At 43.8% G+C, this 23913-nt stretch overlaps 1 protein-coding gene across 1 annotated transcript in view; it reads left to right on the plus strand.

The window, feature by feature from the left end:
* Window positions 1-2737: 2737 nt before the first annotated feature.
* Window positions 2738-23913, plus strand: part of GABRA5 (gamma-aminobutyric acid type A receptor subunit alpha5) — a 102842-nt gene continuing 81666 nt past the window's right edge. The window contains exons 1-5 of the mRNA XM_065872652.1: window positions 2738-2940; window positions 4688-4847; window positions 18078-18199; window positions 19011-19078; window positions 19184-19404. Coding sequence (XP_065728724.1) covers window positions 4762-4847; window positions 18078-18199; window positions 19011-19078; window positions 19184-19404 — 497 coding nt within the window. The 5' untranslated portion in view covers window positions 2738-2940; window positions 4688-4761. The remainder of the gene's footprint in view (window positions 2941-4687; window positions 4848-18077; window positions 18200-19010; window positions 19079-19183; window positions 19405-23913) is intronic.

Here is a 23913-nt window from a genome sequence, read left to right on the forward strand (position 1 = left end):
TCAAAGGCTGGTCCTGCAATATTCATTCATGCTTTTAGCCTAGGTTTGCCTCTTCCCAACACTTCTTCTGTATACAGCTGCTATGGGGAATCTGTTCTGGAACATGTACCTCCCCCACCAACAAAACTATTCAATGACTCCTTGCCTGCAGAGGAAGTTAACTGCTTGGTGCCACATTTCTTATCTTCTGACACCTGTCTCATCTTACCTGTTGCTATCTTTACCCTGTACTTGAATTTTCCTAAACAAAAAATTACATACAGTTCCATGAACATGCCTTAGTTTACACAGGTGGACTCTCAGCTTAGAACACCCTCCATTCAACTTCTCACCAAGCTCTTCTTCTTCATGGAGACACTGTTTTCTCGTTTAGCCATCTCTACTCCACCTACCCCGACAAACACAGCCTCCCTGTGCTGTCTCTGCTCTGGATGGGGTAGAAAGTGTCCATCCATCTCCCAGCTTCCCCAAGTTCAGCTATTTTAGGCTCTCACACTGGAAACTATTATGGAGACTGGTCCAACCCTAAGGTTATGTGGAACTGTGGTGCCCTCTACTGCTTTCCAGAACTATAACTACTTTGCTTTCTGTCATTCAATACAAGGGAAATGCTAAAGGAACAAATGGGAATTCAGCTGATAGACCATTATTTTTCAGGGCAAACATTGAATTCCATATTAAAACAAACATTATGAAATGGTAATATATAGTCTTCTAAAATGTGAATTTCTATAAGGTTATGATATGCCTTATTATTTCACTATCCTTTCAGGTCCATCTGACCTAAGACTCTGTTACATGTTCATAAATATGGAGAGACTGCGTTACCATTTCATCTCAGGGAGAAGGTAAATATTTAAGCCACATGCTTAAATACAATTTTAAAGATTAGCTCTTAGTAAACATAGTTCCGTATGTTCAATAATATGTACTGAAATTAAACTAATAGGAAAAACATGGAAATTTAAAAAATAATTCATCAAAAGAACATAAATTCTCCTACAGTTGATTTCATTGATTAAAATAATATTGTTAAAAATTAATATCTGTAATTCTTACTAATCCAAAATAATCCCTGGTTTATCTACATTTTTGCAAAAATTACTGAATGACTTTGGTAATCTCTAAAGCTTTAGATTCACTAATTATTTGAACTCTTTGATTTGCCTTATCCTGGGAAAAGAGTAGCTGTCACTGATGTCTCCAAACCTAGAATTCTAACACTTAGTAGAGTAAATTATATTGATTCTGATTGTTTTTAATTTAATGATTTTCACTGTCAATGAACTTTATCTTAGTGATATGACTTTTGAGAAATTATAAAATAAAGAAATGCCTGTGTTCAATTTATTCATTTTAGAATCAGAAAAGCCTTTCAAATGAGCATCTTACCTAATTTATATTTCGTAAAGAACCACTAGAATCTGAGTTATTTAATACTGTGACTAACTGTATATTCAGAATAACACTTCCTTATATTTGCAACATTTATGTATTTTTATGTCCTGTTCCTTAAATATATTTACAAGTTGTTGTTTTTGGAAAATCTTAGCGTTTTGGAAAGTGCAAAAGTGCCGGCAGTTAGCTTAGATTTGGAATACATGGCATTAAACATAACTGAAGAACAGAGTGACTTCACACACTGAAAGATTAAAGATATTTTCTGGGGGAGAGTTAGAAATTTGCCTTTCTCACAATTATTCTGTTAAAAATGATTGTAAACAACTCAGTGTCACAAAAGATGTGGAAATAATAGTACACTGCCCATCATGTTCTTGCTGGTTTTACTTTAAATCTTGAACATCTCCCCCTGGGTGTTCTCATAGCCAAGAGGCAGCCGCCTCCTGAGAAAACCAGATGCTGCCATCTTAAAACCAGGACTGTGCTTGCTTTTGCACCCCTATTCCGCCCAGGCATCATTAGTGCCAGCCTCACCTCTTGGAGTGGGCACACTGCGGCAGAGACAGACACGATCCCAATAATGAAATCTCACATGTGCGTGGGTGCAGGAGGCAGTGCCCTGCACCAATGTCCGCGCCCCAGACCCGTTCTCAGGTCTGCAGACCCCAGGGTCCCTTGCTACTGACAAGGCGGCTTCTTGTCCAGAAAGGGAACTTCCTAAAACGCCCAAATGTATACTGCAATTAGGTAAGTGTTTAATTCTAATTAATCCAATTTTACTCTGACTTTCCTTCCCGTAGCGATGAATTACAGATTTTAAAAAGTAGCCTCACAAGCTAGCTTCTTTCTAAAGCGAGGAGCAGACGCGGACACAGAGGCCTGCGTGGAGAACTGCGGGAAGACTGAGGCCAGGCCAGTAAGGTGCTCAGGGCTGGCCCTGAAACAGGAAAGCTCTCAGAGAAACGGCCTCCGGCGGCTGCCTGCTGACACGCCCTTTCCATCTCAGCTCTGAAAAGAGGGACCGGTGCTTATTACAAGAAGCATCGATATTCTCCCGCAGGCTACCAAGAAACTTCATCGGAAATATGGCCTATCCCAAACCTGGCCCAGCCGCGGGCCCGGAGCCCTCCCCCTCCGCTGAGTCGGCCCGAGGCGAGGGCGCATTTGGTGAGAGTCTGGCGGCCTCTACCGGAGCGCCTCTGCAGAGGAACGTTCCCCAAAGCCGGAGACGACATGTGGCGCTCGGGCGAGGTGAGAGCGAGCGCGCGAGTGCACTGGGGACGCGGGGGGGTGGGGGGGCAGAATCTCTGCAGCAGGGCAGAGCGCGGCCTCGGTCGCGGAGCGGAGCCGCAGGGCGGCGGCGGGAGCGCGGGGGGCACCGGAGCCTTTCGGCCCGGGAGGACTGGGGAAGTTCGCGCTGGCGGCATGGGGCGGTGACGCCGCACTGGCCTTCCGCTCTTGCCAGCCGGTTGAGAGCAGGCGGAGGAGGAGGAGGATGCATCCTCGCCGACGGCTTGCCTTCCCGGGCCGGCGCGCAGGGTAAGCCCGGGCGCGCGGGACCGGGGAAGTGGGGTAAGAAGCTGCGGGCGAGGTCGAGAGGACGGGCGGCCCCGGCTCGGTCCGCACCCCTATCCTCGGGGCTGCCTGGCTTGGGAAGGCAGGTGGAGACAGGAGGGGAGCCATGGGCGGCCGGGAGCGCAAACTTTCCCCCGGCGACTGCGGAGGCATAGACAGCACGGGAGGTCAGGGGGGTCCAGAGCGGCGCAGCCCCGCGGGACGGGGCACCAGGGTTCAGTGCCCACGGGCTCGCCGGTAGGAATTGGGGCGTGGGGCATCCGCCGCCGTCACTGGAGCCGACGGGCGAGATCGCCCATCCGGAGGTCCCCATCGGCCCCAGGCCTTCGAGGCGCGCAGCGTCCAGGAGCTTCCTGCAGGGTGGGCGCCGGCTCGGTGGCGGGGGTCGCGGGCGGGTCGCGCCGGCTGCTCGGGACGGGGGACACCAAGCCGGCACTGCACCGCGCGCTCCTCTCCGAGAAAGAAAGCGCCGCCCGGCAGGACGCTCCGCTCGGACCCCGGGCAGGAGCCGGGCAGGTCTGCTGGGGCCAGAATCTAGCCGGGGAGGGTCGGCGAGCGTTTGGCGCTGGGCGCGCCGCTGCGGACCAGGCAGGAGGCCGACCCTGCCAAGCCGCGGGCACCAAGCCGGCGGAGGCTTAGCCTCCGCAGTGACGTCCCCGCTCCCACCAGCTCCCGCGAGGCCCCGCGGCGGTCCCGGGACCATGGGAGCGCAGCCTCTCTTTGGGGGTCCCGGCTCCGGGCTGAGGGCAGCCGGAGGCGCCGCCCCGGTTTCCCGCACGCAGCGCCGCCTGCTCGCCGCCGGGACTCTGGCCCGGGTTTGGCGACAAGCCCCAGGACGCGCCCAGGAGACCCCCGCCCTGCCTTTCTCCACTCGAGGGCCTTGGATTCTGAGGTGGAAGTACCTGTTGTGTGTTTCCCTTTTCCGGAGTTGGCCTGGGGTCGCCTCGGGAAAATGTTTCTTTTGAACACGCAGTGCTCTTATAGGATGTGCATCTATTTGCTTTATGCGCATATTGAGAAGTATATGCCTTCGCTAAGGTTAGTTGCAGAGCCCAGGGATTGTGCCTGCTTGGATTTCAAATGCATTAATTAGGGCCCAGCACAGAGCCCAGAGCCAAGAGACTTTCCCAAATGCAGTGATTATTAAGTTCTTCAGTCATGGGGGTAGATTGCTCAGAAAGTGGCAATCCTCCCTTATAAGCAGTTCTTATATTATCATGTAGAAGACCTGTTTCTTAAATGTGCCTTTTCCCCCCTCTTTTCACATATTTTCTCTCAGCACCTTGCAGAACAAGGAGTAGCTTGCTGACTTTGAACGCGTGGCAAATATTTCAGAAAGGTAAAAGTATTCCACTTGTGGATTTGACATGCAAGATACAGTTAGATAACTTCAGGCATTGAATCTAATAATAGGACTAATGGGTCATTTGATAACATGGTAAAAATAAAACAAAGTATTTGAGGCATGGGAAAAAATTAATTAGGGGAATGATTCTGCACCTTGAGTAAAAGTGAAAATTAAGCCTACTGTAATTTCTTTTTATGCCCCAATAAAAAGGCCAGTGAACACAGATAACTCCTGATGTGGAGCCGTGCTGCACAAGCACAGCCAGGCTCCTTTCTTTCTGAACTGTGTGTGTTAGCAGTGTGATTTGATTCCAGGAACTGCGTCACAGAAACATTCATGTTTATATATTTTTCCCCCTTTCAGCTTCAAGATCAAGGTTGAGAAAGGAACAGTTATTCTTCCAAATTCATCTGCTTCAGCTATTATTCTTATTGGGAATGGACAATGGAATGTTCTCTAGCTTTATCATGATCAAAAACCTCCTTCTGTTTTGTATTTCCATGAACTTAGCCAGTCACTTTGGGTAAGTTATCATCTATGCTTTGATTTTACGATTTTCGGGGCCTTTCAGAAACTTTGCTGAGCAGTATATTAGCAAACCCTCGCTGGCCACCTTTGCAGTCCTACACCCTTGAACTTGTTGTAAATAAATAAAAGAGTCCTTGCCCTACCCCACACTTTATTCCTGAGCAAGGCACTTGGAATAAAGACACTTTATTCCTTTATTCCAAGTGTGGGGTCTCTGAAGTGAGTCAGAGAAAAGAGGCAGATTACGTTTTCAAAAGTGGAAGAAGATGGTTCCAGAGTCGGCTGTGTTTCCTCCCACTCAGGTTAAAGCACGATTCAGAAGTTGACCTGCATAAAGGACATTTATTGCTTGTTAGACAAGGCAATGATCAGCATTCTGATTGCCCTCCTTGGTGCCATTATGCAAAGGAATTTGCTTTTAAATCCAGACCCACACTAGGCGGCACTGACAAGGACTTGCAGTGGTCCTGGCTTGAGCCATAGGCCTTGAACTGTGGCCATCTGAATGCAGAGGTAGATACCAGAAACTACATGTGCCTGAAGATCTGCAGGACACCCAGGCATTTGGCGTTATCAATTCCTTTCCTCTTCTTCCCCAAATTGTTCTGGCTGATCAAAAGGATTGTCACTTGAAGTTGGTAGAGTATAATTAAGAAGTTAAATTTTAGGACAAAAGTCGCCAAGCACCCCTTCTGTGAAAATCAGCTGTGGAGGTTGCACTTGTGTGAAACATGGAGGGATCTTCAGGACACAGTGAATCTGCAACAGATCCCTACTAGTTGGCAGGAAGGAGGACCCTTCCAAGTCCATGACCTTCTCTCTGTCCTCTGGACATTTTCTGTTCTTTTGACATTCCCAGGTGTGTACAGAGGACGAAACAGAGAGAGAGAGAGAGGCTTGTGACCATCCCCAGGTGTGTGGCTGGTACATGACAGCAGTGGGGCTGTGTACCAGGTCCGTCAGGGACTAGTCCAGCCCTCAGCACAGTGAGGAATGTGCACATTAACCATGCCTGTAGGACAGGCCTCTTAGCCATTCAGGGTATTCCCTTGGGAAAGAGCATTAGTTGTTATTCTTGCCTTGCTACTTGTCTTGAGTGGTTATTTCCCTACCTGTGCCTTTGGTTTCCTTATCTATTCAGTGAATGTCTTCCTTTCCATGTCTTCCTCTCCCTGCTGCTAAACCTTATAGGATTTAACCATGATGTTCCTACATATATCTGCATGAGAAGTGTGTTTAGAAGTGAAATCATACACAATATTTAAATTTCCAAGTTAATACATTAGGTAGTTAATTTGCTTACTATATATATCGCATATATTTAGGAGTATTTCAGAGGTAAGAAATAGGCTAGGATTGAGAACATGTATTTTTTCCTAAGATTTTGGTCAGATATATTTTTGTGAATCTGCATTCTGTAGTCACGAAGGTATTATACTATGGTGGATGAAAGTCTGAAATATGAAGGACTGTGCATACCGAGTTTAGCCATTAGAAGCAGCTATACTTTATTTCTTATTTAATTTGATGGCTTTCTGAGGTCATCTTCAAAACAGAGATATATCTGTTAGTTTCTGGAAGCTAATACAGAGCAAGTGGTAGAATACCCCTCAATCTCCCTAGAGAATTAGCTGTTGGAGAAGTTTTGAATCTGTTAGATATAAGGTCAATAGTCCATCCCAAAACAATACCTACTGACTGCAGAAAATGCGTGAGACACAGAATAGTATGTGAAAAAGAAAAACATCCTTAATTCCACCATACAGAAACAATCATTCTTCATATTTTGGTGTGTTTTCTTCCCCTTGCTTCTATGCCTAGCTTTATACAGTTGGGATCATACTGTGCCTTCAGTTTTGTGTTTTTGTGCTTTCTTCATGCCAATACTTTGTTACTACAAACTCTTTGAAATGTATGATTTTAAATGGATGAATATTATTACAGTGCATAAATGCTTCATCATAGGCTACTTCCCTAATTTGGGGTGTTTACATTGTTTCCAATTGTGCTGTTATTGCATTTTCCTACAGTGAACATATTTGGCTTACAATTGTTTTAAGTATTTGAGATCATTTCTATTAGAAGATCTTCCTGTAAGTGGGATTTTACGTCAGCTCCCCTGAGTACTTTTAGCTCTTGGTCCTACGTGTCCAGTTGCTTCTGAGGACCAGGACCAGCAGCAAAGCAGGAAGCCCAGCAGGGTGTGGTTTTCAATAGAAGACATCTTGACATCTGAGGGCACAAGTCCCTATTTATTTCCCTTCTTATACAAGGCTCCTTTCACTTGCTTATTACTATAAATGAACTTAAGAATAATTTTGTCAAATTGCAAAGAAAGTTTCAGAACACTTATTTGGCTTAAAATCTTGACAAAATAATAGCTATCGCAATATGGAGTGCCTATTTGTTATGTTGTCTGTTTTAGATAAACCCTAGGAGGAGCCTTATGAGCTAAGCATCATTAGCCCTGTCTTATGGTCGGGAAGGCAAGAGTAAAGGATGGCTAACTGGGGAAGTTCGCCAAGCCGGTCATGCTGGAGTTCCGTCCTCAGCCCTCCTCAGAGTGAACCTGCCTGGTGGTCCCCTCTTGATTTCACGTGGTTTGCAGGGAAGGTCTAAGTCAGACTGATCTATAGAGGAAGGAGACGTAATTTTGAAAGGTATTCTCTGCATTGGAGTAGAGAGAGTTTTCTGTTCTGAAATTACAGGAAAAAAAGTGTTTGGGTAAGCTCTGTTATTTCCCACAAAGAAAGAGTTTATGTGATTTGGTTCTAAAGAAAGGTGAACGGGGAAGCATGTAAGGCCTTAATTTGAACATTGTGGGACAAGAGAAATGCTGATGCCTGTAAATACATAAAGGAAACCAGACAACTTGTGGAGGGTTAGGAGGGTGACAGGAAACCAGTCAGGGAGCAGAAGGAAAGAGGCAAGTACACGTGTGCTTTTGTGCAGTACAAAGTTATACCCAGTATTTGTGAAAAGCATGTGGATTTGGCAATCAGGAAATTTATAAATGTGATAAGTAAAATGTATTTTACTGTGATTATATAAGATAATGTGAAATTGTTTTGAAAATATATGAGTCTCATTTCTTCTCCTTCTTCTCCCTTTTATTTTCTAAATTTGATCAGAGCCACCAGTAGCTCATTTTCAGTAGCCTTTGTAATTCTTCTGTTAGTTTTAAGTTATATAACAGAGCATGAGTCAAGTGTATAACAGAACAGAGGCCTATTTGACTGTCAGCCTTATGCAATGTCACATTTAGAGACATGATTTAATTTGAGGCATTATAATTATTTTAATGAGACCAGTAATCAAATGTACATGGTAAAAAAAAAACTAGCACAGAAACAATAACAATGTCTGAATCAATGTAATGTCAAAATACATAATATTAAATTTAATCTGGAATTAGTTTATCATCATTTGAAAAATCGCACTTTATCAGACTTGATTGACCAGTGATAATTGTAAGATAAATTTGAGGATTATCAACTCAATGATAAGGTAAAATCTGATTCCATTCATTTAATAGTATTAAATATTTTTTAGAGGTTTATCTATTGGAAAATTAAAAATGCATTAGAATTTTATCACATGGGAACTACAATTCAAATAGACTTTGGAAAACAGTATTTTATGATTGGCAATTATAGGCAGATTCTTGTAGAAGTAGCTTAAGAACAGGAACAGATAAGGTTCTTCTTTATCTGTCTACACAGGTGTGCTAACCAGGACCTTTGGTTTCATGAAGAGGGCTTTTTCATACACGTTCTCAAGGACAGTTCTCTTCTTTTAACTAGAGCAGAAAGTATACTCTCTCTGAGTCATTTAAGTACTCACAATGTCTTTTTAAATGGCAAGTTCTCTCTTGTGAATCCCCAGATGGCAAGTTCTTCTTGCCTGTAGCTGCTGGTTCACAAGACCCAGGAAAAAAGTCATCTTAACAATTGTAAAAACACAGAGAAGTGCTGTGAAGCAGTTAGGACACACACAGGTGAGGGGGCGTCTAAGTGGAGGCTGCAGAGATGGCCAGAGATCTCACATATAGTAAACATTTTAGGTGACTAAGATCCTGCTACAGAGTAATGCCCAATATTTTTTAAGGCACCAAAAGAAAATACTTCCAAATTATACACTTTGTAGAAGAAACTCTTAGCAGGTTTATCATGCCAACAGGCAGTGAGCTAAGACAAAGCTTAGAAGGACAGTCAGCCAGAGTCGACCCAGCCAGCCCTGTCTGGCCATCAGCTCCAAGATGAGTCACTAGCTTGGTTCAAGGGGATAAGGAGAATGTGGGCTTTTGGATTTTTATAAAGGTGCAATTGCATAACATGCATATTTTAATTGGTGTGAAATTTCAAAGGAAAATATTAGAATCAAAAGTAGAAAAATCTTATCATAGAACTATGGTGGCAGCAAAAATAATTATCAGTGTTTACATGAGTATTTCTCCTTCATTTCCAGAATGCATTTTCAAAAACATGTACTGTTTAATTTTCACAAAACCCTCACTTTTTAGGTGAAAAGAGCTCAGGTGATAGAACACAGAGAAACATGTCTAAGTTTCATCATTGGAAAGTAGAAGAGTCAGGATCCATCTCTAGGCTCAGGGCCTGGGCTAGCACCCTCCATGCAGGACCTTTTCCAGAATGTCTGGATATTTAAGATGCAACGAAAAGGGATAGAATGGGGGAAAATCTATACTTTGAAATGTCCTAACCTAGAACTCAAATAACACGGCTCTAAAGATAGTTGGTTTATCGTAGCCTGAATAAAATCAAATACAAAATATGTACTATGAAATATAATGTTATAGAGAGGGAACCATATTATAGGAAAATTAAGATATACTATGAAACTGGCTTTAGCAGTTCATTGAAAATTCTGTTTTATTTGTATTTATTTAACAATTTATTTCAAGGTCAAAAGGCAAACCTAAAAATAAATGAAACCCAGGACAAGTTCATTTTCAGTTTTAACAACAACAGATAAAATTGGGCCATAACTCTATAATCAACTTGGTTTCTATTTCAGGGATGTAGGTGTCATTTTGACAGAGGATAGTGAAGCTTCTCTGTGTGGCAGCAGAATTACTAAGCCTGCCCGCAACTCAGTTTCCTAATCTCCAGGTGGAGTTAATAATGGATCCTATGTCACAGGGTTGATGCGAAGGATAAATTGTTGAATGAGTGCTAAATGCTGAAACATGGCCAGGTAGGAAGGGAGTGCTAAGTCCAGGCTAGCTATCCTGGGTGTTATGACCAGGAGACTCTGAGGTTTACCAGACCCATGGGGTGGGCACGGCAAAGTCATGTCAGCAGAGTCTCCCTTGCCATGTGAGGGAGCACATTCAGAGTCACAGGTTCTGGGGATCAGCATGTGGGCATCCTGCAGTATGGTGCCCTGTGGCTGCATCAGTGTTTATTGAGTCCTTCCTACGTGCCAGACAGTGTTCTAGGTGCTGAGACTCTGTGGTGGGCAGGGTAGAGCATGCCTTCCAGGAGGACTCCTTCAAGTGTGCAGTAAACACATACTTATCAGTTGGGTCACAAGGATTGCTGAGAAGAGTGATCAGAGTAAGAGGTAGTGAGTGTGCTGGAGAGAAGTGCTCAAGCAGATGTCTAAAGAAAGTGAGCATGTGAGCAGTGCCCTTCATGGAGATGATTGGACAGGTGAGAGAAGCAGCAGATACAGGATGATGAGGAAGCAGTGTGAGGAAAGGGAAGGTTGGTGGGAGGCAGGACCAGAGAAGCAGTTGGGAGGGTCAGATCATGAAGGACCTTGTAGGCCACGCTAGGTAGCATCAGGACGAGCAGTTGGCTGTTGAAGAGTCAAATATGAGCCCATTGAGATGTGACCGTAAAATGACAAACGTTAAAGCTGACTCTGGCTGCCGAGTGGAGAATACACTAAGAGTCTAAGGTGGGCAGGCTTAGTAAAGGAGGGACCAGGGAGGAAGTTAAGAGGCAAATGCAACGACCCAGGGGAGGGGCATTTCGGTCAGCAGGGTCTGTTGATGGGCTGATGTGAACGTGAAAGAAGAGGAGTCAGGGATGATCTCCCCAGTGCTTGACCTGAAAACATGATGGGTTCAATTGGCTGTTGTTGAGCTGGTGGGGACAGTAGGAGAAGAGGCTGTAGAGAATCATGAGTGCAGTCTTGGACCTGTGAGATGCTTAGTAGATATCAAAATGGCCAGGCAGGCCGTTGGACATACAGGTCCGGAGTCAGAGAGAAAGAGGTTGGGGATGGAGACATGAACTTGAGAGAGACATTTAAAGCCATTAGATTGAATAAGATCAATCAGACATTGAGTGTAGACTGAAAAAGCGTCCCTGGACAGCCCTGGAACACACCAGGGTTTAAGGTCAGGAGGGTAAGAAGCGGGCAAGCAAGACTGAGGAGAAGAGGCCAGTGAAGATAAGAAGAAGAAAGAGAGTCATGTCCTGCGACTGAGCGGAGAAGTGTTGTAAGAAGGGGACGTGGTCAGCTGAGGGCTGAGACTGGACCTTTGGGTTTGGCAGTGTGGAGGAGCAGCCAGAAGAGAGCTTTAACTGGGAGGCAGTTAGGCAAAGCCCGAGTGGAGTGGGGCAAGAGAAGGGCAGAGAGACAGCAGAGACTTTTGAGCAGAAAACTCCAGTGAGTTTTGATGAGAAGAGAGACTAAGGATGGAACATTAGCTGGGATGGGATATAGGGTGAATGAAAGACTTTTTAAAGACCTGATGTAATTACTGATAGGAATGGTTGGGGGGAGGGAGACCCGTGTGTGATAAGCACCAGTATGATTCATGTGCTTTATAATCATATATGTGGGGCACCCAGTGTGGCTGGGGGGAGGGAAGGGGCTGAGTCTAGAGAAGTGGGCAGAGTCAGATGAAGGAGGTGTGGCCTGCAAGACCAGGACCTGGGTTGCACCTTGCAGGTGGTAGGATTCTGAACCAGGCTGCAGTGGTTGGGGACAGGAGTGGAGCGTCTACAGGGAGTGTGGCAGACAGGGGTAGGGTGGACTTAAGCACTGTCTAGGGAGCTGACAGGCAGGACCAGGGGCACCTTTGACAGGGGCACCATCTAAGAGTTCTGGCATAATGTTTTATGGCCATGACTTTATCCACATAAAGCACACATGTCAATCCATGTTTTCCACCATAAGAGGGAACAACTCTTATTTGGAAACTTGGGGTTGACTTTCATGTCTGGCTATATCCACCATGGTTGTTTTTTTTTTAATTTTACATATTTTTTAACATGGTTAGCTAAAGTGGCATGCAATGGAAATTTGAAGAAAACATCACAAAACCATGCCATTTAGAGGTACTTATTTAGTGAGCTTAAAGTAACAAGCAAATAGACTGAAGATACATTTATCAGAAGTAATTAAATACTGAAGAAAAATGCAGAAAGAAATGCAATTCAAGAAAACAGATAAGCTGCTGCTTAAAAGCAATTCTGTTCCAGTCCCAAAGTAAGTTCACATTAAAGCTGGTCTGCAGATGCAATTACCTATCCTATTTTATGGAAATCAAAAAACGGCTGTCAGCATAAGCAGAGATAACATCACAAGAAATGTGTCACACATTGCCATCAATAGCACCATTTGTGGTATGGGACAAAAGATATTTCTTCCACAGAAATGATGACATAGCTTGAACTTGAACTTGAACTTGAACCCTTTACTGAACTAAGGAGACCTCATCAGGCATCACGTGGTAAAATGAAGCACGTTTAGAGATGGACTCTACCTCATAGTATTATTATTACTAGTAGAGATTGTAATACTGATAGAAAAGATACATTGGAGTAAAATTTCCTCAAAAAGAAAAAGACTCTTAGATTTGACTACCAGTACAACCCTTTGCTCACTCCTCGTTCAGAGTAATGCATGGATTCTACTGCAGGTTTCACCCTGTGTTCGTAATTGATTTTGGAGACAGTTCTCTTGGGATCCCTGCCCTGCTGTATTCAGACTCCTCCCTCCCCATTCCTCCCCGACTCCCCGTCAGAAACCCTGCTGATGGCCTCATCCATCCTGCCTCTATCCCCTGCCATCACCTGAGCAATGGGTCTCTACGCCTTCAGTCTTTCCTCTTCTAAGTCCATCATCCCCAAGGTGCCCGGGGGCCACAAGGAAAGAAAATGCCCCTGTTAAGATGTTCTGAGTTTCCCACCACCTTCAGGCTAGATCCTAGAGGTGGAGCTTTTCACATGAATACGCCATGATTTGAGCCACACACGTGGCTCTTCTCACCAGAGTTCAACGTACCCTCTGCAAATATCAGTATTTCTTTTCTTTTTTAAAATTTTTATTGGAGTATAGTTGATTTACAATGTTGTGTTAGTTTCTGCTGTACAACAAAGTGAATCAGTTATAAATATACATATATCCACTCTTTTAGATTCTTTTCCCATATAGTTCATTACTATAATGAGTAGTATTAGTATACTCATTAGTAATGAGTAGTAGTATACTCATTACTATAATGAGAGTATGGAGTAGAGTTCCCTGTTCTATACAGTAGGTCCTTATTGGTTATCTGTTTTATATATAATAATGTGTATATGTCAATACCAATCTCCCAATTTTTAGTGCCACTGCTCACAACCCCTTCCTTTAGCTTGAGACCTGATCTTCATGCTTGAAAGCTTAGGTCTGCTTACCTCTCCTCTGACCCCATACAGAGCTTGATCCCTCCCCTTTGGGTACGTAGAATGCCCTGCATGTTGCAAAGATTCCTGCACCAACCATATTCTACAGAAATTCTCTGGGAACATGGCCTATTCTTTTAGATGCAGTCATGTTCCCTAGGTTGGGGATGCCACCTTTCTCATTGACACCACCAGTCCTCACCACAATACCAACACATGGCTGATGTCCACAATACCTTTGTTGAGCTGAGCTGCTGGGATAAGCACTGGGCCCAACCCGAAAGCCTCTCTGAAGACGTGACAGAGAAGAGACACTCTCTGGGGTCATTTGGAGTCACTCTGGCAGTTGGCTCACCTTTCTGTTTCCAATCTAGACAGGCTTAGAACAGTACCTCTCCCCCATGGCTGCACATGAAGATCACTTGGGGACATTATAAAATACGAGTGCTCATTCCTCCTGGGTGAATTAAAGCCGAGTCTCTAGGGCCTAGAAACCCCTAGAAACCCGGAAGAGGCTAATGCAGAAGTCACAGAATCAAACGCCTTGAAGAGACCAGATGTAAGACCACGGGGACAGGTGGGAAATTTGCACAATTGCTAGAGTTGACCCTTTCTAAAGTCATTTACATTTATTGTTCTGAAAACTCTGCTAGTGAAATAAACCCATTAGTGGACCACGTTTCATGGCTATCTGTTCCCCACTCCACCTCATCAGAAATCTCTGAAAGACCCAGGACCTCAAGCCTGGCAGGGGCCACTCATAGCATTTTAGGAAGCCCTTCCACCCCCTGAGCATCTTGTTCCACCCATATCACTGCCCATGTCACAACCACCACCTTCCTTCCTCAGTCTGGAATATGGGGCTCAGAGTTCAAGCTTAGGGATCTAGTCCTTGTGCCTTTTGTATAGGCCTGTACCTGAGTAGGAAGATATAAAAAATGAGGATGTTTTAACATGTGTGGTTAGGTCTACATTTCCTTTATGATCCTTCTTCTGGAACATCAATCTGAAAATATTGCAACTGTTTCATAAACTAAATGTGTTTGTAGAAAACTGGCAGTAACTATAAGGAAATCGTTCCTATTTTCAGAGAACCTAGTTCATTAATCCTGATGCTGAAGGGGAAATCACCAAATTTTTCAAGCATTTCTACTTTATCTAAGGTCATTCTCAGAAATAATGGATCTAGTCTCAGCTCACAAAATCTGCTCCCCCTGAGATCAGAGCCTTCAGCTTATCCTGGAAGCAGCTGTGTACTCACAGCTTACCTGTGGGCCGGCAGAGCTCTTTGGTTTTACTCAGAACAGTGAAGATGCAAGCTGGAGCCTGCTTTCTGTACCTTAGAGGTCTGAGGGCATCTTGTGTTTCCACCTGGAGGACTCGTGGATTTGCTCACTGCGTGGAATTGCTCACCGAAGGCACAGCCCACTCTTTGTGTGTTATTTTGTTTTCCTAGCTCAAATGGAACAAAGCAAGCTGAAGTCACTCTGTATATTAGAAGCAGTCTGTAAAGATTATATAACTTGATATGCATGAGCAAGTTCACCAGACCTCTCTGAGAGTCTCCTGTATGCTGGCACGTCATTTGCTTTCAGTGGTAAGGGAAGGGCCTTCCTCTCCGTAGCAGTGAAGACAGTGCATTTTGTAACAATGAGCTGCAGATGAATGGTTTTTGAAGAGGATCTATGGACTGAGGAGGACTTCCCAGTTGTTCATGAGAGGAACCTCTACTCCTGCCCCGACAGGCATTTTTAGGACTTTTTTAGAAACCATTTACTACCTCCTAGGGCCTACCTTCAGTAAAAATAGAGAAGAAATCACTGCAAATCCCCAGCCACGGCCTCTCTAAAAAAAAAAAAAAAGTCCACAGATAAATAGAAGAAGCAGTTACAGCAAAAGATGGCAGATATTGAAATTCCTGCAAGAAAAGTGTAATTATGTGTAAATGGGTGTAGATATATTTGAACTCTTTTTAAAATTTTGGCCAAAAAGTGGAAGAAGAGCTTTGGAAGTCTTAGACATTGCATGCTATCCCATTGCTTTTGGCAATGATTTGGGTATTTGTGAAGCAGGATTCAGAGCCATGTGGAATGGTGTTTGTCTGAGTCAGTGGTGGAGCAGTGTACCAGAGTGTCCGGGAGGCAGTTCTGGAGACAGGCACTGGGACTGCATGGTCTGTGGGCATCTCCATGGTCTCTATCTCTGGGCAGTCAAGGCTATTCAAAGCAAATATAATTTAAGAACATTTTCACAACAGATGTAATAGTTTTTAAAAATGTTCTTGAAACATTAAAGTATGCTTTTTCTTTTCTTTTTTCTCATTGTGACTTTACTTTACATTTTTTATTGAGATATAATTGATATATAACATTGTGTACGTTTAGGGTGTGTTGATTTGATACATTTATATATTGTAATATGATCACCACCTTAGCATTAGCTGACACCTCTATCATGTCACATAATTATCATTTCCTTAAGTGGAAACACTTAAGATCTAGCCTCTTAGTAACTTTGAAGTTTATAACACAGTATTGTTAAGTATAACTACTATGCTGTGCATTAGATCCCCAGAACTCATTTACCTTCTAGTTTCAGGTTTGTAACCTTAAATAACACCTCCCCAATTCCATCACCCCCAGCCCCTGGTTACCACCATTCTACTCTGTTTCTACGAGTTGGCTTTTTTAGATTCCACATACAAGTGATAAGCCTGTTCTACTAGTGTGCATGCTTTCATCTCTCTTCTAAGTTAAAGAGCCAATGGGGACCTTCCAAAAATTGGACACTTGGACCAAGCCCAGAATTGAATAACCAAACTGGTGAGAGTTATGAGCACCATGCGAAGTGGACATTGAGGTCAGATTTAGTTTGAGCAATAGTTGTTCCGCTGGGCGTGTGCACAGACTTTCTTTCATAAACTTGAAGGACTGTTAAACCCCTTCGTCCTGACATTAGGTCTTCAAAGCTGAGTGCTTTGTCTTTCTAAAGTGTGAAACTACAATAGATGTCAGAGAAAAGGGAATTCAATATTTTTAAATACTAAGTCACAGAGTAAAAAAAGTATGTGTCTGTGGGCTCCATACTAACAGGACTGAATTTTAGGTTGTTAGAGCTTCAACAATATGCATTTTAATGGTGATGGGAAAATTAGATCCAAAGAACTTTATAGTGTCTCATTCAAAAGGGAGTCACTTTAGGCCATTAGAGAGTTGATCTGTTTAGATGCAGTCAGTGAAAATGACCAATTTTTGAGAAGTGGGTGGGGAAGGTACACAGCAGTGCTGCCCTCAGATCCACCTGCTGATGGCAGAGCTCAGCATCCATTCCAGCCACTTCATGGAAGAGAAAGCGCATGAGCACAGTGGGGCCCCACAATCAGGCACTACAGGGAGGTCCCAGGAGCCCTCTGTTCTTCTCCCAAGTACCAAGGGTGCTGACTTCTCGGGACCACAGCTGGCTCTCAGCTGGGTTGAGTTCCCCTTGAAGCCAAGCCAGATGTGCAGGTCAGGTTCTTGGTAATAACACATATCTTGCTATTTGCACTTCTGAAAAAGCAGCAATGGATGCCTGAGGTGGAACCCATGATGTTCAGGTGTGTTACCATCTTCTAGACTTGTGACTTTCTTTCCCTCCAGATAACTTCCTCGGTTTGCCCAAATATGCTCAGGGCCATTTCTCATTTCCAGCTGCTCCATCAACATACACTTTTGAGGCCTGGATAACTTCACTGAATTGTACAAACTAGACTGTTCTTCCTGTGAACCTCCTAGAAGGTTCTGCCCGTCTTCTCAGGGTTTTATCGTAAGTTGACATGTTGGGTCACACAGGACACTGTGCTCCCTGAGGCTCTGCTCTGAGGCGACATCACGTAAAGCTAGGGTTTTCAGCCTGGGCTTCACAATTCCTGCTCCCTGCATCCTGTGCTTTGGCTGGAGCCGAGTGTGCTGGCAGCTGGCAGTGCTGATGGTACAGAAGCCCACAGACTCTGTCGTCCCTTCACCATATGCTCCAGTCCTTGCTTAATGCTCATAGCACAAATGCTCCCAATTAAGGATACAGGGAAATTTGGGCACACCAATCTTACTTTCAAATTGGATAAAGTTTTTAATGTCCCCCCGACACCCCATAGCCTATTGCAGTTGACTCACTAACAAAATGAAGACTCCGTTTTTCTGTGTTTAAACCAAACTTCTGAAATACCCTGTGAGTGGGTTAGGCTCTGCTAGTCCATGTGCAGTGACTAATATGTCTTTAAAATGGCTACACTATTGACAAAAACAGCTCTTCAGAATCTGGGAGGGATGGATTTTGAGCATCATGTAAGGTTGATGGGCGACCAGCCCAGAGCCAGCATTCTCTGGCTGGCTATTCAAGAATTAGGGTTATTCAAGATATTCAAGAATAAGGCTTATCTATGCAAAACAATAACCTGGGTAGTACAAGAGATCATTCTCAGATGCCCTCCCTTCAAGACAAGTCACCATGTTATTCCGTGGTTTCTATACTTTGAGAATAATTTGTAAGAAATAATTAATACAAGTTTGAACTCTTTCTTTTGTTTCTCCATTAAAAAGCTTTTCACAAATGCCAACCAGTTCTGTAAAAGATGAAACCAATGACAACATCACAATATTCACCAGGATCTTGGATGGGCTCCTGGATGGCTACGACAACAGACTGAGGCCTGGGCTCGGAGGTTGGTGTATGCTCCTTGGCTGAGGCCCTCGAGGCCCAAGGGAAATTTTTGCTTAAACCAAGCTCATGTTTCCTGTGGTTCAAACAATTCCTCAAAGAGCTTCCCTGCTAGGAGTTTGAATTGGTGGTGTTGCTAAGGCTTCTGCCTATTATCATTTTCCAGATGCAAGAAGCCAAGGGAAGTGGTCTCCCTGCAAACTCCCTTTTCTCCCCAGATAATGGTAAGGCCATTCTGGTCCACTTAAGGAGGAACCACTTCTTAGGTGTTACTGAAGCGGAGGTTACCCTATGTTAGGAAATACTTTAAAATCAATGTCATACCCTCCCATCTATGCGAGTCCTTTTCAGAAATCCACTATTCAGTGCAAGTGCTCATCACACCATGGCATGTTACAGGTTTAATTTTTCACTAGCGCCATAATCACAGTTTTTACTATAAAGTTGATAAAACTAAATGGATAGTAAAATATGCTTTCAGGATACAACTGGCTTAATTTTGTGCTGAGAATCATGTGCCGTTTCAGGCATGTGTGGTGCCCTTGACTCTAACCGATTTAGATGTGGTACATTTGAACCTGCTCCATTAGGTAAGGAGGGACCTTCTAGCAAATACATTCCCAGAAGAATATGTTTAGTCCTCCATTATTTGCATTTTTAGCAGGGACATTTACTTAAAGCACAATTCGACATTCTCTGCCTTTTTGGCAAGACAAGTCCACATAGGCTCCTTGACACGTTTTACTCCACCTTGAGTTATGTCCCTCTGAATTGTGAGCTGGGGACCTGGTGAGGAACCTGTGTCTGTGTTTCAGAGCGTATCACTCAGGTGAGAACAGACATCTACGTCACCAGCTTCGGCCCGGTGTCTGACACGGAAATGGTAGGTGCGAGGCGCGGCCCCACCCAGACCACTCTAAACCCTGAAGGCACTGGCCCAGGGCCTCCTCTCCTTGAGTTGTCACCTGGTTGCCTCCCTTTGCACTAGGAATACACCATAGATGTGTTTTTCCGACAAAGCTGGAAAGACGAAAGGCTTCGGTTTAAAGGGCCCATGCAGCGCCTGCCTCTCAACAACCTCCTTGCCAGCAAAATCTGGACTCCAGACACCTTCTTCCACAATGGGAAGAAGTCCATCGCCCACAACATGACCACACCCAACAAGCTGCTGCGGCTGGAGGATGATGGCACTTTGCTCTACACCATGCGGTGAGCGTGCTGAGTCGTGCCCTGGGCTGCCGGGCAAGGGTGGGGGTGGGTGGGGCCGAGAGGAGATGGGCTGGTTTGAGGATTCTGTCGTGTGTGTGATGGGTATTTTTTCCTTTTGACCTACCTATACTGATGTCCATGTAGCTTATTTCTTTGGGCTACTATGGGTTCATAGTATTTATCTATATTTGTTTTTTGATTGAAGATCAAGGGCATATTTGTTGTTTTTTTTTTCTGGCTGCGCTGGGTCTTTGTTGCTGCACGTGGGCTTTCTCTAGTTGCCATGAGTGGGGCTACTCTTCGTTGTGGTGCACAGGCTTCTCGTTGTTGTAGCCTCTCTTGTTGCAGAGCCCGGGCTCTAGGCGCTTGGGCTTCAGTAGTTGTAGCATGCAGTATCAGTAGATGAAGCGTGCAGGCTCAGCAGTTGCAGCTCACGGGCTCTAGAGAGAGGGCTCAGTAGTTCTGGCCCACCGGCTTAGTTGCCCTGCAGCATGTGGGATCTTCCTGGACCAGGAATCAAACCCCTGTCCCCTACATTGGCAGGCGGATTCTTAACCATTGCACCACCAGGGAAGTACAGATCAAGGGCATCTTTGGAAGAGTGACCCAGATAATGTAAGTTAGGGAAATTTTATTTTAAAAGAAATTTTATTTTAAAAATCTAAGGAGAATGCTTTTTTGTTGCAATTGTGCAACGCTTTTGACATTTTAAAAGTCTGTTTCTTGTATGGTTTGATAACATTTCAAATGCTGAGGTTAAAATTTAGTACTTCTCATTTAAAATGATCATTAGTCATTTTTTTAAAAAATTCTGAACTATTCATTGCATCTGAGTAAATCAATAAATTGACCAGTCAGAGAGACTCCTTTATAGCTTTTCAGGTTCCATGGTGGGCCTAAGTAGACTTTAGAAAATATTTTTTAAATTAACAGAAAAGAAAGAAAAAAGGCACTAAAGTCAAGTTAAAAAAAAAAAAGCACATGCATTTATGTAGCTGTTATTGGAATTTCTCTATCTTAGTTACAATTCTTCACAATAAACTTTATATTTAAAAGAATAATCATAGTGAAAAATAATATTGATACAGTCATCTTCAGAGGCTGCATGTCCTAACATAATTTTGAGGAATGCTTTGGCACATCGTGTCCCAAACCTATTTGACAACAGGTCCTGATTTATAACAACCCAATAAGGATTCTGATCAGTGATCTGTGCACACACCTTGGCATTTTGTTCCAGTCCTCACTCTTCCCTTTTCCCTACATTGATCTGGGAGGTGTTTCACCCATAGAGGGAGACAAGAATTGTGAACATCACATCAGTGTCTGAGACAGTGCCTTCTCCATGCAGAGAGTATGTGAAAAGCTGAGAAATATCTTAAGGGTCAGCAGTTAGTCCTTTGCCATCATTCTATGGAAAAGGAAGCCTGGGCAATGAAATCAAGAGCACTTTGTTCAGCCCTGTGAGCAGAGAGCAGGTATGGAGATGAGTTCCACATCCTGGAGGATGCCAGGGGTCCCCACAGTGGGGGCACTGTGTGGGCCTACCGTTCTGCGTTCCGTTCATAGAATAAAAATACCCCTGATCCCCATGGATTATTGCCCTTGATTCACACTTGGTTCTTATCCTGCAGAGATCAGTTAGGTCCATCGCCTAAGACAATGGGATGCTTCATCCCATGCACAATTGCTTGGACAGGATGTTGAGATAAACCCCTGGTCTAGAAGGGGAAGAGGCAGCAGAGGGGCCTCTTAATGAGTGTCTGTGTACCAGGCAACTTCACAAACACAGACAGCCCTTCAGTCCTCAGACAGCCCAGCCAGCTAGGGGACACCATTTCCATTAACCAACAAACAGCTTGAGGCTCAGAGTTGTTTGGTAATCAGCCCAAGGTCACACAGCTAGAGAGGGGGGCAGCAGGAATTTGAGTTCAGGTATGAGCAATTTCCTTGTTTAATCTACCACATTTGAAAATTGGAGGGATGCAACATTATTAGACATATAATGGCCTTTGTCTTACCTTTGTTAAAGTGTCATGTGGAAGATGGTGAGACCCAGAGCAACTTGTCAGCAGTAATTTGTCCTTGTTTATGTAGAGGAAGCCTGCTGCTAATGAGTTGCAAAGTTGATGACCAATTTTCTTTTTCAGTCTTATAAAACATTTGGAAAGTGGAAATAGTTCCATTTGAAAGTGTTAGGAATTTTAATATGATGGAGCTATAGCTGTAATTTGATAGCATTTTAATCTACTGATTTAGCAAAGACAGCAAAATGGCAATAGGAATTAACTGGTGATAGGACGGATCATACACACAGCCCCATCCAGGTCCCACCCTGTCACTGAGCGTCCAGAGGTACAGCCTTTCTGTTTAGCACCCGGGTCACTCCTGCCAAGCTTTATAAAAGCAGTGATATACTTTGACCCAGTAATTTCTACGTAATGTCCATCTTAAGGAAATAATTAGGAATAAGGACTAAGCTTTATGCACAAAGGTTTCTATTGTCATATGGCTTATGATACCAAACATTGGAAAAAATATAAAAATTCCATACAGTCTTCAACTAAAATTATATTTAAAAATTTTTATTCAGACTTTGGACCTACCTAAAAAGATGGAACATGAACATGAAGAACAAACTAGGGTTCACGTGAGACAAATGTTGTTTTAACCTGAGACAGATGTTGTTTTAACCTGAGACAAATGTTGAGAAATGTCTGAAAAAGTACTGTTAGCAGCTTCTAAAAAATAACTCTATAGCGATTATGGTACATGGGAGGGATTCATTTATGTAAAATCCCCACCATGCTCCAGAAATCATTTAAGGTAATATTCAAAAACACACACAATTCAGATGGATGGAATTCTTTAAATAGGTGATTCCAAAAAAGCCAAGGAAACATAAGCCATTGATGCCATTTGCTCCCAAAATGTCTTTTCTAAAAAGCCTTATTAGGTGCTTGCCTGGAAGTGATCTACAATTTCAGTTCTGAAGAACTTTCTACCACCCATGTGTAATCTGTTTACAGGATCTAATGATAAAAGTCAGTAGCTGTTCAGCGTAAGCCCAAAGAAAGTGACAGACATTTCCTGTTGGACTGTCAAGCAGAGAACACGTAAAGTACCAAGCAGTTTCTTCCAGGATGTTCTTGTAGCAAACAAAATGATATGTTTTATAGAACCATCCCCAGAGTTGTGCTTCAGATGTCAGGCTGGTGGCCAGGCAACCTCAAGGGGACCCTCAGCACAGCAGTCTCCTCGGTCATCCTTGCCAGAGCTGGAGAAGGAAGAGGCACAGAACCCAGAGCCTGACTTCAGTCCACCCAAGGACTGAATGACTGTCTTTCTGGCCATGCTTGCTAATTGTTTGGTTTTTTTGCTGGGTAGAACTTTAGGTCATCATTGAGTAGCAGCAAGTTCTGATTTCACTCCCCAGCAAGCCCAAGCAGTCCTGGGTGACCACATCTCTCAGGGCACCTGCCAAATCTCATGACACATTTTTTTTATAACAAGTGAACTGGGAGATAGTGACCAGCTCTCATCTCCATTTCCTCCGCACCCTTGGAAGGTGCAGACTCTTGTGAGAACCACCTTAGGGCTTATTCCCCTGGCCTTTGGGTCCCTGGCAGAAGAGCCAATCTCTCTTACTTAGTTTCTGGTGTAGGAAACCACAACAGGCAAGAAAGGAATTACTAGAAGGCAGGCTGTGCTAGTACAACATGGTATCAGAAAACCTGGCTGCTGTTCCACCCAGGATCACCATGTCCACGCCTGTGGGCAGACATTTGAGAGTGCCGGCGACTGTGCCATCATGGGTAATAGAATGCCCTGCGCTTGGGAAAAGAGCACTGGACAGAGTGGGGTCACTCTGCATTGTCACTCTGGCACACTATGAATTCCCCCATGCTATTTTTATTTTGAGAAAGGCATATTTTATGATTGTTTACACCCTGTTTAGATTTTCATTATTAGTGAAAAACACTGCTTTGAATTGGGGTGATAGGAAGAGAAAAGAGCATGGAATTTGGAGTTAGGCTCACTTAAGGTCGAGTCTGAACTTGATCATAGAGCGGTCATGAGTATTTTGTTGTTCTACTTTAATCTCTTAGAACCACTATTTGTTCATTTCTTTTTTTTAAACATCTTTGTTGTAGTATAATTGCTTTAAAATGTTGTGTTAGTTTATGCTATATAACAAAGTGAATCAACTACATGTATACATATATCCCCATATTCCCTCACTCTTGCATCTCCCTCCCACCCTCCTTATCCTACCTCTCTAGGTGGTCACAAAACACTGAGCTGATCTCCCTGTGCTCTGCGGCTGCTTCCCACTAGCCATCTATTTTATATTTCGTAGTGTATATATGTCAATGCTACTCTCACACTTCGTCCCGGCTTACCCTTCCCACTCCCTGTGTCCTCAAGTCCATTCTATACGCCTGTGTCTTTATTTCTGTCCTGCCCCTAGGTTCATCAGAACCTTTGGTTTTTTTTTTTTTTTTAGAT

The sequence above is a fragment of the Phocoena phocoena genome, chromosome 2, assembly GCF_963924675.1.
Source record: "Phocoena phocoena chromosome 2, mPhoPho1.1, whole genome shotgun sequence".
NCBI classification, from domain to species: domain Eukaryota; kingdom Metazoa; phylum Chordata; class Mammalia; order Artiodactyla; family Phocoenidae; genus Phocoena; species Phocoena phocoena.